This window comes from Cenococcum geophilum, assembly GCF_001692895.1.
Source record: "Cenococcum geophilum 1.58 unplaced genomic scaffold K441scaffold_2, whole genome shotgun sequence".
NCBI lineage: Eukaryota > Fungi > Ascomycota > Dothideomycetes > Gloniales > Gloniaceae > Cenococcum > Cenococcum geophilum.
Genome location: NW_027137560.1, coordinates 6,016,227 through 6,031,308, shown reverse-complemented (window position 1 = coordinate 6,031,308; position 15,082 = coordinate 6,016,227). Strand labels below are relative to the sequence as shown.

At 40.8% G+C, this 15,082-nt stretch overlaps 3 protein-coding genes across 3 annotated transcripts; 2 read left to right on the top strand and 1 right to left on the bottom strand.

The window, feature by feature from the left end:
* Positions 1 to 7,297: 7,297 nt before the first annotated feature.
* K441DRAFT_651687 (uncharacterized protein) lies at positions 7,298 to 8,461 on the bottom strand. Its single transcript, XM_067647235.1, has 2 exons — positions 7,635 to 8,461; positions 7,298 to 7,576 (listed from the first exon to the last, which is right to left on the bottom strand). The coding sequence occupies exon 1, from the start codon at positions 8,238 to 8,240 to the stop codon at positions 7,794 to 7,796; it is 447 nt and encodes a 148-aa protein (XP_067510163.1). The 5' UTR covers positions 8,241 to 8,461; the 3' UTR covers positions 7,298 to 7,576; positions 7,635 to 7,793.
* A 178-nt stretch (positions 8,462 to 8,639) lies between these two features.
* K441DRAFT_651686 (uncharacterized protein) lies at positions 8,640 to 10,398 on the top strand. Its single transcript, XM_067647234.1, has one exon. The coding sequence runs from the start codon at positions 8,974 to 8,976 to the stop codon at positions 9,934 to 9,936; it is 963 nt and encodes a 320-aa protein (XP_067510162.1). The 5' UTR covers positions 8,640 to 8,973; the 3' UTR covers positions 9,937 to 10,398.
* Positions 10,399 to 11,540: 1,142 nt separating this feature from the next.
* K441DRAFT_651684 (uncharacterized protein) lies at positions 11,541 to 13,025 on the top strand. Its single transcript, XM_067647233.1, has one exon. The coding sequence runs from the start codon at positions 11,821 to 11,823 to the stop codon at positions 12,568 to 12,570; it is 750 nt and encodes a 249-aa protein (XP_067510161.1). The 5' UTR covers positions 11,541 to 11,820; the 3' UTR covers positions 12,571 to 13,025.
* Positions 13,026 to 15,082: the final 2,057 nt, after the last annotated feature.

Sequence of the window (15,082 nt, the reverse complement as noted above, 5' to 3'; positions counted from 1 at the left end):
TTCTTTTATTACCTAGTTCCTAAAGACCTTATTAAATAAGTTTTTACTCCTTTAAACGGACTTTCTTACAGATATGTTTTAAATGCTGAAGATAAGCGTAAGCTAAACGCTGAGCTTTAAGGATATATGCGGATTCTTTTAAGACACGTTAAACCTTAAGCAGCGTAGAGGCTAGCTTACTATTAAGCTTTATAGTAGCAGATTAAACATAAGACCCTATAATAAATTACTTAGGGAACTTAAAAACTATTAAGAGTAATAGGGTGCGTATACTTAACATTAGACGTAGAATAAACGTTATATAATGAACGTATATTAGCGCGAGTGTATTTAGAATAAGAGGAAGGTTAGTAACTAAAGGGACTCGCGATCGTAATATAACTTAACCCCTCTTTCGTATAACGAGAGTAAGGAATCGCTATTACTTTACCTAGTAATAGTATTAAGGAAACGGTATAAAGGCAACGCTTAACCTAAAAGAGAGAAGAAATTGCTTTAGGTATAATAAGCAATAATGTTAACCAAATTAATTAGACGGATATTATACCTCTAGTAAACGACCTGGAGATACTAGGTATCTTTAAGGACAAAGATAGAGAGGAGGGAGATAGTGTTACGGACGCTTTAAGTACGATATTACGACTACTTAGAGAAGAGTTAAAAGAAGCTAGTTAGTTAATATAGGTACGGACTAGGATAGAACCCATAGAACTATATAATAAAGAATGGTAAGCGAGTTACATAATGGTTGAATGTGTTGGCTGTATTAAACGTAAGGGACGTCACGTTTAATATAGATAAGACGTACATTATATATAAGAAGGATTTTATAGGAATACGGTTGTGTATTTAAGGACCCTTAGTCCCTATCTAGATAGTTCTTTCCTTATAGTAATTCTTAGAACACAATTAGAGTTAATCTGTTAGGCAACCACTCCACCAATTGTTATTACGTTGTTGACTACTGTCTTTGCATTTCCTATACACCTAGCCCATTAACAGAACCCATCGTAGTTCCTGCTACAAGGTTCCGTTATATAGAGGATATTTAAACAATTATAAGCAACTGCTTAGAAGAATACTACCTAAAAGCCTAACTTAGTAAACACACCTACTATAAATAGTTACTAAAGGCGGCCTAGCTACTTACAGGAGCAAAAAGGGTAAGACGATAGTATAGTATAATAGGCGAAGCGTACTACTAATAGAGCTATAAGGCCCTAAAGAATAGGCTTAAGAAGATAATATAAGAAGAGGGCAGAAATAACTAGCGCCAATTCCTAAAAGAAATTCCCTTAGACCCTACTAAACTATATAATTAGGCGCTCTAGCGCATATTAAAGTAGAGTAAGTAAGCCGCTAAAGAGACGCTAGAAGACCCTTATCTACCTACGCTCTACTAAATAGAACGGGACTAGTACACAAATAATAATAAGGAAAAAATTAAAATACTAGCAGAGAGGTTCTTCCTAGGCATGGGCTAAGCGGACCTATAGAACATTAGTAGCTAACCCTACCCCTTACTAATTGAGATAAGCTATATACTATTAGCAAAAGAAATAAAGGACGCTATATAAAAGCTCCCTACTAGTAAAGCGCTAGGGCTAGATAAGATTCTAAATAAGGTAATTAAAGCCGCGGTAGAAGCGGTAGTAATACTACTTACTAACGCTGTAACTACCTGCCTTTAGAAAGGCGAATTACCTAAATACCTTAAAGTAATAACTATGGTTATCTTATAAAAAGTAAAGAAGAAAGACCACTCCCTTTTAAGAAGCTATCGTCTAATTACCTTAGAGAATACCCTAGGAAAGCTCCTAAAAAAGATAGTTATAGAATATATTTAAGAAGCGGCAGAAGTATAAAAGCTACTATTATAGACATAAATGGGTGCAAGAAAGAAACAATTAAACCTTTTAGCCCTCTCCCTAATAACCTCTAGTATTTAAGTAGTATGGCAAGCTTACCTAGGATGTACTATATTTATGCTAAGCCTAGATCTAAACGGGGCCTTTTATAATATATTATATAAAAGACTTCTATATATTCTAAAAAATAAGGGCCTATTAAACTAGATAATTAAGTTTATCTAAGCCTTCCTAATGGGGTGTACTATAAAAATTATAATTAAGGGCTACGAAAGTAAATTAATACTAACACCTATAGGTATCCTATAGGGCTTACCCCTATTACTAATACTACTCCTCTTCTTTATATCCAAACTACTAGAGATATATAATAATAGCTAGAATATAATCGCCCTAGGATTTATAGATAATATAAACCTAATTATATAGGGAAATATAGCTATAGAAAACTGCACTAAGCTAAACTAGGCGTATAATAGGTGTATTATATAGGCAAAATGACACAGCGCCAAATTCGCACTAGATAAATACTAGCTTATCCACTTTATAACGAAAAAGAGGGCAAGTAGTAACCTAGCCTTAATATAGGGTCCCTTGTTTAGACACACATGCCTACTATATACAGTAGTAGTAAGGCTAATAATGCTATACGGCTCCTAGATCTGGGGCCTAGGGCTAGGCGGTAAGGTGCTAGTAAAAAGCTTCCTAGAGCTATTAGCTAAGCTATAAAACTAATGCCTATATAGAGCTATAGGGGCCTATAGGAGAACACTACGTGCCGCGCTAGAGTGTAAAGCCAGTATAAATTATTTAAGTATTTAGTAATACTATTCGGGCTTATAAATATCCTAAGCTTATTTTAACATTATATAAATAACACCCTACGTCCTTACTTAGATATCTTCTATACTACTTATATTAATAACATTCTAATATATTGTAATAACCTAACTAAATACTGGAAATATATTAATTTTGTTTTATAAGCCCTACGCGAAGCTAGTCTATAATTAGATATAAATAAATACCAATTTTATAAAATAGAAGTCCTATACTTTAAACACCTTATTTTTATAAATAGTATATAAATGGACTTAAATAAGGTTAAAGTAATTATAAACTAGGAAGAACTTAAGAACGTTAAGGATATAAGAGCCTTTATAGGATTTACCAATTTCTACTAATATTTTATTAATAACTTCTCTGCCCTAGTTTTACCCCGCTTTCTATACCTAGCTAGTTAGGCCTAAATTCCCTAGAAAGATCTAATACTAGACCTATTTAATAAGCTTACCCTAGACCTACAACGGGCTATACTGCTAGTTTTTACTACTATATAGACGCTAAAGGAACTTATAGACTAGTGCTTAGCTATTAACTAAGGCTTTTATTAAATTAAGGCACGAGCTAAGCGGTATAAAGCTAGAAACTCTTTAAATTAGACTATAGGCACTCTAAAAACAGCCCGTAGTGCCCTAGTACAATCTATAACTTTTACGGCGCTAGCTATACCTTCTACTAGTTAATATCTACTATATTAGCGCTGCATGATTCTACCAGAACTTAGTCTAACCTAACACCGTTACCTTTACTACTAGCTTATACGAAATTAATCGAATAATTAAGGAAAAGGAAAACGAGCTTAGTGGATAGGAAAGTAAGCTTATAGATAAGGAGCTAGTAGAATAGAAACTACCTTATTAGTATTAAAAGTTTAAAGATATATTCTTTAAGGCAGTATCTAATATACTTTTACCTTACTAATTATATAACCATAAGATCGAGATTAAGCCAGAGAAGGAAAATACCCTTAGCTATACCCCCCTCCGTAAACAATTAATTGCTAAACTATAGGCTACTAAGTAGTACCTTATTAATAACCTAGTAAAAGGGTTTATTAAGCCTAGCTAGGCCCCTTTTACCTCCTCTATTTTCTTTATAAAAAAGCTAAATAGAGGACTTTATTTCTGTATTAACTACTATAAGCTTAATAATATAACCCGTAAAGACCATTATCCACTACCCCTACTTAATAAGACACTGGCCTAAATAAATAAAGTTAAGGTATATATAAAGCTTAATATCCGTTAGGCTTTCCACTAAATTAAAATAAACCCCAGATCTATAAATCTTACTATATTTTAGACTTAATACGGATTATATAAGTATAAAGTGCTTCCTTTTAGACTAATTAACGGACTGGCTACGTACAAACAATATATAAATAACGTACTCTTTAACTACTTTAATAACTTCTATATAGCCTATCTAGATAATATTATAACTTACTCTAAGAATAAGTTGGAATATAAGGAGTATATTTATAAGGTCCTATAACAGCTCTATAAGACTAGCCTCTAGGCTAATATTAAGATGTTAGAATTTAGTGTAAAGCGTATAAAGTACCTAAGGTTTATTATTAGTATAGACGGAATTAAGGTAGACCTAGAAAAGACGGCCGTAATTAATTAGTGGGAACTGTTACGGACCGTAAAAGGGATATAGTTATTCTGAGGCTTCTATAACTTCTACCAACGCTTTATTAAGAACTATAGTAGGATTACTTAGCCCCTTAGCTGTCTAACTATAAAGGACCAGCCTTTTTACTTTAATACCGCATATAGGCAGGCTTTTAATAAGCTTAAGAAACGACTGGTCTTTACTCCCTTACTTACCTACTATAACCCAAAACGGCCCTTAATGCTAGAAACTAATACCTTAGATAGTATTATTACTAGCGTTTATTCCTAGAAGCAAACGGATAAAGAATGGTACCCTATTGCTTACTACTTAAAGACTATAGTAGATACTAAGCTAAACTACCCCATCTACAATAAAGAAATGTTGGCTATTATCTCTAGCTTTTAGCACTGGCGAGTATAGCTAGAAGGGACCCCTAAACTTATTTAAGTAGTTTTAGATTATAAGGCCTTAGAATATTATATAATAATAAAAGCCCTTACGGCCTAGTAGGCGCGCTAGGCGGATATCCTATCTTAGTTTAACTTCCTAATTATATATAGGCTAGGCGCTATTAACTGTGTAGATGCACTTATAAGACGCAAATAGGACCTAAACGGATAGGTAGCCGTAAAGATCTTATTACGGAGCTAGATACCACTATAACTGAAGTACCTTAACCCTTAGATACGGGCAGAACTAAGTATAAAATCTTTAGAAGCTAAGATATGCCCTATTAACTCTACGGAACTTAACCTTATTAATAAACTACTATAGGTAAACCGTACGGCCCCTTCTTTATAAGAGTACCGTAAAAAGGCGAAGGACACTACTAGCCTATAGTCCCTTGAAAATGGACTACTTAAGCATTAGGCACGGCTAGCAGTGGTAAAGGAATAGAATTTATAGACTTAACTTATCGCTAAAGCATATACCTAGGTCTCTATAGCCTATCCTAAAAAAAATAAAACCCATAAAATTATTAGTGACCGTTACTACTAGCCCAGAATAGTTATAGATATTAACTATTATATATAGAACTGCAGCAATTACTATAGGTTTATAATTCTACAAAATAAGACCCTAGGATTATTAAAACTCCTTCTAATATTAGAACGTCCTTAGTAGTATATCTCTATAAATTTCTATAAACTGCCTCTTAACCGTAATGGATACGATATAGTTATAATTTTAGTTAACCGCTTTAGTAAGCGCCCGTTCTTAATTCCCTATTATAAAAATATTAATACTAAAAAGGCGGCTTAACTATATATTCACTACGTCTATTAAATTTATAGACTACTAAATACTATCGTCTTTAATTACGGGCCGTAGTTTATATTAGCCTTCTAAAATAAGTTTACCTAGATTTTAGGCATTAAGCTAAAGCTTTCTATGGTATATTACCCCTAAATAGACGGTTAGACGGAGATTATAAACTAATACCTAGATTAAAGGCTCTGGCCCTTTATTAACTACTTCTAAGATAACTAGGCTAAACTATTACCCTTTATAGACTATACCTAGGCGACCCTACCTTATAACTCTACTAGATTTGCCCCTATTTAACTAGAAATAGGCTACTTACCCTATACTAGCTTTAACTGGAAAAGACTAAAAGGACCCTAAACCGTATACAAAAGACTATTTTATAAAAAAGCCTAGTAGTACGCTAAGCGCTTAAAAGAAGCCTAGATAGTAGCCTATACAAATCTAAAAAAGACCTAAAAATTAATAAAATAGCAGATAAATAAGTATAGGCGTAAGCCTAACTTTACCGTAGGTAATATGGTCTAGGTTATAATAAAGAACTAAAAGACGGAACGACCTAGCTATAAGCTAGACTGTTAAATAGCAGGACTATATAAGGTCCTTAATAAGAGGGGTAATTTATATAAGGTAAAGCTCCTAGATTTAATAAAGGTTTACCCTATTTTCTTACTGGATAAACTATAGAATGCTATGGATAACCTATTACCCAGATAAAAGAACAACCCCCCCCTGCCAATTTAAGTTAATGGCGACGATAAATAGGAAATTAAAGAAATACTGGCCTATAAACTAGTAAGGAGAACGCTAAAATACCGCGTTAGTTAGAAAGGCTATAACCTAGATCCTACCTAGTACCCTATATAGAACTTTATTAGTAGTCCCTATAAGCTTTAAGAATTTTATAGCCGTTACCCTAATAAATTAGGACCCCTAAAATACCTAGATAAGTAAATAGAGCGCTAGCATAGTAAAGACAATAGGCTACTAGAAGAATATAAGGATAAGAACACCTTATAGAAGTAATACGGATATATAAAGCCTAAGGGCAGGCTTTACTAAAGGGGGGGGGGTAATATTATGGCACTGGTAGAACTTGGCAGAACTTGGCAGAATTATGCAGTCCTCTATACTGGCAAGTTGCCACAGATTGCCGCATATTGCGGTCATGTGACGCGAAGATCTTATAAAACATCGAGCGGCGCTGCTCTTCTTCTCCTTTCCTTTCTCTAGCTTTAGATCCTCGTTTATAGACTACCATTCGTACAGGCTTGCGCGTCCCTTTTGTCGTGCTCGTGCCTCGATTGACTGAGTCGCTAACAATACTCTGTTATTCTATTAATTGGACTCCCAATTTATATCCTCACCTTATAGGTATAGAGGCCGATTTTATAAAGCTCCACTTTATTAATATAAGTACTATTTTAGTATTCCTAGCGTTAATTTCATAGGTAACGCCTCTATAATTAACCGCTAATAATTCCCTTAGCTAATAGCTTAAACCGTCTTAATAAAGCCTCTATCTGCGTCTTTTACGTATAGCTATTAATATCCTCCTTATACTAGCTGTATCGGCTAAGTCCGAACGACTTTTTTTAAGCGTATATTATATAATATTATAGGAGCGTTTAAGGCTTAGAGTAACGGTAGTAGAATAAACGGAGTACTTAAAGAGCTAGATTCGTAAGGTAGTTAAATTAGGAGGCTTTATAACAGTAGATATAGCACTTAATATAGAGGCTATTATATAATTAATGTAATCGATTAGAATCAGAGTCGGTGATTATGATTATTTGATTATTGCCATCGCTGGGTCTTCCCAAATCGCGCGGCAAAGAGCTTTTATCATCAACAGCAGTGACAACTATGCCCATGACAACAAACAACAAAGTCGGCCGGCTAAGACACGTAGATTCAGGGTCGTCTTGAGGGCAGGTGCAATCTGCGTGAAATGTAGGCTCGTGTATAATATGGAAGTGCTGTTGTTCCTTATCAGAGTACGCTCCGGTTGAAAGAGAACCGTTAATGAAGCCTTACCGGAGAGAATACTTCCAAGAACACGTCTCTCAGCTCGTTGCACTGCCGAACGGGGGGCAAAGTGGCGATGAGCCGTTGGTTGTCTGCTTTGTAGACGAGCAATAAGGAAAACGGCTCAGGTCATCGCTAGAAGATCTTTGAAATCTTTTACATATTCCGCTAGAGGTGATTCATCAAAAACTGAGCTCCACTGGGAAGCACCAGGGTGGTAGCGCACATGTCCAGTTTTAGAAACATGGAGTGTCCCAATCGGGCTGAAGGACTCAGGGATGATAACGTGGGAACCGTGGTAGACTCGCTGGAATGAGACTGGTAACGACGAGCATTCGTTCCCAAAGTCATTGGCGTAAGGCAACCTTGAGGGGCAGCGGCGTGGGAAGAGAGGCCATCGTTACGTCCACGGAGCATATCTTCCAGTGTCTGAATTCGCGCTAATAGCTCGTCGTTGCTGACCTGAGTTGTATTTTGCTCGGGTAAAGTCTGAGCAGATCGCCTCAAATAAACACGCCGGACACAAGTCTCACAAGGGCCTGGAGGGGGGTTGCGAGTACGGCCTGTTTTCCCCGACTGACAGGGCTCATAGTTGATAGGTATTCGGCGCTTCATCGAGAAGGGTATGCTGAGGGAATTGGGGTAAATAAAAGATGAGAGAAAGAAAGCCGCTGGTTCCTGAAAAGGGCAGATCTCGACTGCCCGTCAGTTCCCACTAGGCACGCTTTGGTATTGGAGTTTGCATCATGCTAATGATCAACGCGAGGTGAAAATAGTCAACGTGATCAAGGCTGATGCACCCCAAGGAACGACAGTCTGGTTCCAATCATACTCAGACTGGTACAGCAATAAGTTGTGTAGGTTGTGGCGGTGCAGCGGTCGGTGCGAAGCGTACAACCAAGCCGCACGGACCTCGGGAGGGATTTCAGCCTTAACCTTTCGAGGAATCTAGCTTTGCGATTATCGCGTGCCCTGGGGTTACCATATCCATGTCACGCAAGCTTTAAACATTAACTTTCTTCGAATCATTGAGAGATGGCCTTCACCCCACAAAGCAATTTAGCAGACGCCGAAGTAGATCAAATACCTCCCAGCGCCGATGCTGTCTCTGGAACACCATTCCTTGTCAAAGTTTCAGCCGTACTTCACTCCGGTTTGTGGTGGCCTTGTGGTGGCCGTGTTAGACAAGGCAGACACGAAGCCTTGCGAGTGAAGCTTCCGAAACCCCACTTTCCTACCTTACTGCTACCTCACTGCCTGCCTGAACCCACCGCATATCTTCGCTGTTATTCGACTCTTGACATCGGTGTCGCATTTTTCAAAAATTATACCGCAACAAATGGCATCCATGGCCCCGCCAGCAGAAGTCGAACCCAACATGACCCAGCCAGCAGATGCTACCCTCTTGGGTATTCCCCTCGAACTGCGCCATAGAATCTTCGGCTACCTGTCCGAACGCGATGAAGGCCCAGCCAACCTTCTCAAGAATTGGTTTGAGAAGAAGGAGATTGCACAGCTTACCGCCCAACATGCAGCTAGCATTGCTGCAGCGACCGCGGCTATTCAAGTTGACAATGAAGAAGATGCGGATAAAGAGGGTGAGGATGAAGGCGAAAGTGAAGACGAGGATGTAGATATAGACCAAGAAGAGGATGCTGGTAATGGCAATACTACGAACATCATCAATACTACCACAACTAGTAGAACCGCTCCACCACCACCCGTCGTCTCCCACAAGTGGCGCCACATCCCGAGCATCTTCTCATTGACTCATTGTCCACCACCCATGTCTCTGCTCCAAGTGTGCAGGCAGCTCCATGCTGAAGCCATAGCATACTACTACGACTGTGTGACTCTCCGCATCGATGTCACTGCCGGCTTCGAACATGTTACATTTTTTGAAGAGATTATGGACCAGCTTGCCGACTCGGCCTTCTCGCCCACAGAGCCAATCAGGAAATTCGAGCTTATCTTCACATGGGACACCGAATGGCTGCGGGCGAGTGAAGCTATTGAGTCCATTTTCCAAGCCATGCTATGTCAGCGCGCACAGAAGACTGAGGAAGTACTGAAGAAGGCACCAAGATTGAACAAGGTGCACGTTCGGTGGTATGACTCTCTACGTGATCAAGAGAGCCTGGGGCTGCAGATGAACACACTGCAGGGCTTCTGGAATTTGCTCGGCCAAGCAAATGTGGACATAGAGGAACATTTTCTGGAGTCAGGAACGGAGCCGGAGGAGAACACCATACATGGGCAGCGAAGAGTGCAATTCGAACACATCCTGGCGCACGGGCAAGCTTTCTATTAATTCCAAACAGTCTGGGATAGCAGGCTCTATTTCTGGGTGTCCTTCTGGAGTACAGGTGAGCTTTCAACAAATTATCAGTGAAGAAATGCACCTACCGTTGGAAAGTCGCAGGGTTCTTTCAAGGTATCCTCAAGCACTTTCAGACATGGAAGTTAATACAATTGATGAGTTTAAACATAGAAACGGCCGAGAGACACTTATGGAGTTCTCTTGTCTTTTTTTCTTGAATGAAACTACTCTATTCACCTTCTGTCTCGTTGCATCATTCGCTTGTCATTGTGTCGTAAACTGCTACACAACCCGTTCCATAGCAAGCCCTATCCGTCGGTGCCACCGCATCCTGCGCTCTTCTGTATCTGCTGAATCCGCGGGTATTAAATTAGAATCTCCATTTGCTACGAAGCCTTCCGCTAGCGTTACTCTCCCCGCGTCGGTAAACCNCATGCCCTTATATAGACCGACGACGAGCTTGTTGTCTGGGTGTACGAAGAATCTAAACCTAGCATTCACAGCATCTCCTTGGGTTTTCGAGTACTCTCCCAAAATATAGCGCTATTGATTAATTCCTCCACCATCCCCCCCCCCCCGCGACGCGAAGGACCTGTGTACAGTGCGACCACCTGCCACCTTATCCCTTCCCCAGGGACGACGGCACAGGCTAGCTGCTCTCTAGGAGGTGGAAATCAGAAAAAGTAAAAGGTCCGCGCAGAGTCACTATGCCGACCCATTCACCCTTTCTCTACGGAAGGGGGCGCTCAGCCGAGCGGTCAATACCAGGTCGAGATTTGCGGGCTCCGCCACTCGGCATGGGCGATAAAATTGGTAAGCGGGGCCCCCATCCGATGGTGAACTCCAGGGACTGATATAGCGGGCTTGGTCACGAAGCCTTAGCCTTATTCAGTGCTTATCCCTTCCCACGCTGGCGTCCACAGCTTGGCGCCAAGCTAATGAACATTAGTATCAACGCCAAGCTCTTAGGCGAACGAGAGTCTATGATTGGCCAAACCCTTATTCGATATGCGTGGACGCAAACCAGCGTAGGAAGGGATAGAGTTCATAAGCACCATCCAACGCTATTATAGGGATCCACAGACGGATATCTAGGAATTTAGAGATTCTTGTATCTAAAATAAAATCTCTAAAATTAAACAGAAACAAAGGTTGCGTAAGTGTCATTGAAGTTTTGTAGGAATATGCATGTTACCAAACTGTCACTGAGCAGGATGGTTTATGATACGCCTCAACATGTGGCAAGTGTGGCGGGTGTAGGTCCTTTAGACCTATCCAACTGACCGACTGCTGACCGGAGGCCGAGCTGCGCGGAACCATCCGTCGTGCCCCGGGCAGAATTTAGAAAGCTTGACTAGGGCTTGCTACGCCTCGGAGTAGGAATCTTGGTTAACTTGAACTAAGTGCTAATTTTACGTTTCAAAGATTTAAGCTTATCCTCTCCTCTTAGTTTCTTTACCACCCATGCAGTGAGCTTCCCAAGCTGGCGTCCACAGCTTGGCGCCAAGCCCATCAGCATCAGAGCCAAGCCTTCAGTTGAGCCAGCGTGGGAAGGGATGGAGTCAGCAGCCAAGAACACGATAAACGATACACTAAGCGTATTATTATGAAGAATATCTATTCTAGGAACCACCAGATTCGAATAATCTTAATAAACCCCAGGAGAAAATGACGTTGCTTCTAGCAATGACTATATAAGACCTCATACTCACCAGACTTAGAGAACCATCTCCTAGCATCTCACTACAAAACCACAAAACCTCAATCACTCTTTCTCTTTTATTTATTTGTTGTCTTTGTTGTTTATTTCCTAACTTCCCTTCTCTCCAATCGCTAATTCAAAAACTCCACCTAATTCCCACCATAATCCTCAAAATGCAATACTCCACCTTCCTCCTCTCCGCCCTCTCCGCCGTCGGCGCGCTCGCCATCCCCACTGGCTCCCGATCCAACGACACATCCGTCAGAATCACCCTCGCGGGCGCCTCCGAACTTGCCACCCAGACCGCCTTCCAGAAAGTCCAGTTCGGCCAGCGAGAAGTCCAAGCCCCCGTCGGCTCCTCTGGGCCCTTCCAGACCGTCGAACTTTCCCTCGGCAAGGGTGTCCAGATGCAAAATCTACGCTGCCAGATTCTCGATGAAGAGGACAAGCCTATCGTCTTGCTGCGCGACCTAAATGTTGATATCACGTTCGCGGATGCCGACAAAGGCGCGTGGAAATTCAGACAAGAGAGCGTCGTCAGCGCCATCATCTGCGACCCTACTTTTGCGGCCATCGGCGCCGATGCCAACGACATCGTTGTCATGCTGAGCGGCCCGGATGAGCTCGCAACGCAGACTCCGTTCCTGCTCGGCGGGGCGAAGCGCGAAGTCCAGCCTCCAGTCGCCTCATCCGGCCCGTACGACACCATCGAGCTCAAGGTCGGCGCTTTGATCGAGAACCAGGATCTCAGGTGCCAGCTTCTCGATGCGCGGGGTAACTCGATTGTAGCCAAGAGGAACCAGAATATCGATACCACGTTCTCGGATGCTGGGAAGGGTGCTTGGACTTTCTTGGACCCGGTTGAGAGCGAGGTGTTTGCGATTGTTTGCGACCCTGCCTTCAAGGCGGCTCCGGCCGCTTAAGTGATTGGTCTTGTCGAATGGATGGACTGAACTGGAATAAATGGGGTAGGAGGTGGGCATTTGGTTGGGTTGTATTGCATAGCGACGGTTTGGTGCATTTTCTGCCGGCGTTTTTAACTTTTGTTTAATATTTGCTTGGTTTAATATCTGCTTGGTTTATATAGAAAGAAATGGGATCACTCGTTCTCTCCGATGCTCTTAGTTCGTGAGCGCTTTTGGAACGCCATTGCCGCGTAAGAGACCCGAATTAATCTTTGGAGATAGTTCTCCGTTCAAACTCTCAAGCGTCCCGATCCAGACAGCTTGATTGAATCCTACGGGTGTGTTGGATCATCTAGATTCAAATGAAGTCCGCGGCAAGGATGGGTAGTGTAAGCTTTTGCAGTGTGTGGGTATTGAACGAGCGACTTGATTGCAAATCTATGGAGATCAAGTGGTATATATACATGAAATGGTGGCAGGAAGACTGCGCTTACAGTCGGCAATAGGTAATGGAAATAGGTAGTGAGACACATAATGTAAGACATATGAGTAAGAAACGGGTGGTGAGTTATCTCAGTAAGCGACTCAGCCGGCAAGGGCAGAACTTAAGGCGCACTCACTAATACTAAAGTGTCACTAGTCTCCGCCTAAATAAACGCCACTTTCTTTTAACCAATCAGCTATCTACCAACCTTAAGTTTACCCTGCCGTCTGAGGGCCTTTGGTGCGGAACTCTATGGCGCTTAACTTTAATTTTCGCAATTTTGTATGAGAGACACTCTCTCCTGTATATTTAACTCCCTAATAATACCTATTTAACCTAATAAGCTAATAAGTCGAGTTAGACTAGTCTCCTCTATAATTGATTACTTTTTTATAATAGGAATCTATTGGTAGGGGGGCAGTCTCTTTGAGCTTGGCGACGTGCACGTGACAGTGCATAGGCCACCTTGAAGGCGATCGAGCTCTTATTGACCCGAGGTACAAGTGGTCTATATATTTGGGTTAGGGGTCCTAGAATTCAAACTCCCGCCAAGCCAGCTTTTAATTGGCCGAGCCTCGGCTAATTAGCTGGAAAAATATTACGCGCGGTAAGCTATGGCAGAATCCACGTGATGAATAATAAAATATTATAAACGTCAAAATATCTCTACCTTTTTGTTAACACCTCTATTAATACCACTATATATATTATAAATATAGCAGATCCTATAGTAATTAAGTATAACAAGTGCTATATCCATAAGCCCCGCCTTAACTTTATTAAAGACGGCCCTTTAAAAAAGCTTTTAAAGTTATGCTAGTTATATTAGTTAAAGGCGCGTCTTCCCTATATATTACTTCTACTTCTACTTACTTTTCTAGGCCTCTAAATACATTTTAAATAAGCGGAGAGCTCTTATAGAGTTAGGTTCTACTACTAAGAATTGTCCTATAAGGCGCTGGTAAATAGCTTTACCTAAAAACGATACTAAGAATATCTTCCCACCTTGCGGCTAGAACAGTTAAGATACCCCTAAAATAGCTTAATGGCGGAAGACAATTAGGGCAATATAACGGGAGCACCGCATTCTTAATTGGCGGGGTAAAGCTTACTTGCCTACTCCTCCGCTATATACCATAGATAAAGCTCCATATAGTAGAAGAGGCATTCCAAATAGCCTAAATGCGTCCTTGCTGGAACTAGCTCCTATACCTACTCTACTGCTAATACCTACCCTACTGCTAATACCACCTTCCTTATAGCAAGCTCCCTTATAGTAAGCTCCCTCGCGGCAAGCTCCCTTATGGTAAGCTCCCTTACGGTAAGCTCCCTCTTAGCAAGCTCCCTTTTAGTAAGCTCCCTCTTAGCAAGCTCCCTCTTAGTAAGCTCCGACTATGGCCCTACTACCTATTTTAGCTGTTAATTAGGAGCGAATTAAGAAGTTTAGGAGTATACTATAGGCTAAATATATAAAGACGTGCAGTTATTATAAGGAGTAGTGGTTCTAAATAGGCCTAGCTATAGAGAGTAATAATATAAGTATATATAAAGCCTGCATTAAGGATGCCGATAGTCTTAAGAATTTAACCCTTTTTTTTTTTTTTTAGTAAAAAATAAGATGGAGACCACGTATTAGGAAATGGAGGTTCCTTTACAGGCAAGGCGCGCTTGCTTTTCTACCCCAGTTTGGCTAAGACCTAACCTCAACCTCAACCATAAAAGGCCTTCTCCCTCGCTGCTTTTGCCCTTATGCTTTATCTCCTCTTTTCTTTCCTACTACCGTGCCACCTTAGACTCTAGCTATTAGCCGTAAGGCATTTTCTATCCCCTTAGCGTCTATATAGGTGCTCTACCTACCTTTCCTAATCTCCGTATATTTTATACTAATGATTACCTAGCGCTATAACTCTTTAGCTCTTTCTATAGGACACATTTATACTCTCTTCTAGTGTTAACGTATGCTTTAGTCCTACCGTATTTCTCCTTTCTTCTCTCCTCTCTCCTCTCCTCCCTACGTCCCCTACTAATTAGTGCACCGAAATAATA

Excerpts from the sequence above, each read along its gene's own strand:
- K441DRAFT_651686 (XM_067647234.1), top strand. The coding sequence starts at position 8,974 with ATGGCCCCGCCAGCAGAAGTCGAACCCAACATGACCCAGCCAGCAGAT.
- K441DRAFT_651687 (XM_067647235.1), bottom strand. The coding sequence starts at position 8,240 with ATGAAGCGCCGAATACCTATCAACTATGAGCCCTGTCAGTCGGGGAAA.
- K441DRAFT_651684 (XM_067647233.1), top strand. The coding sequence starts at position 11,821 with ATGCAATACTCCACCTTCCTCCTCTCCGCCCTCTCCGCCGTCGGCGCG.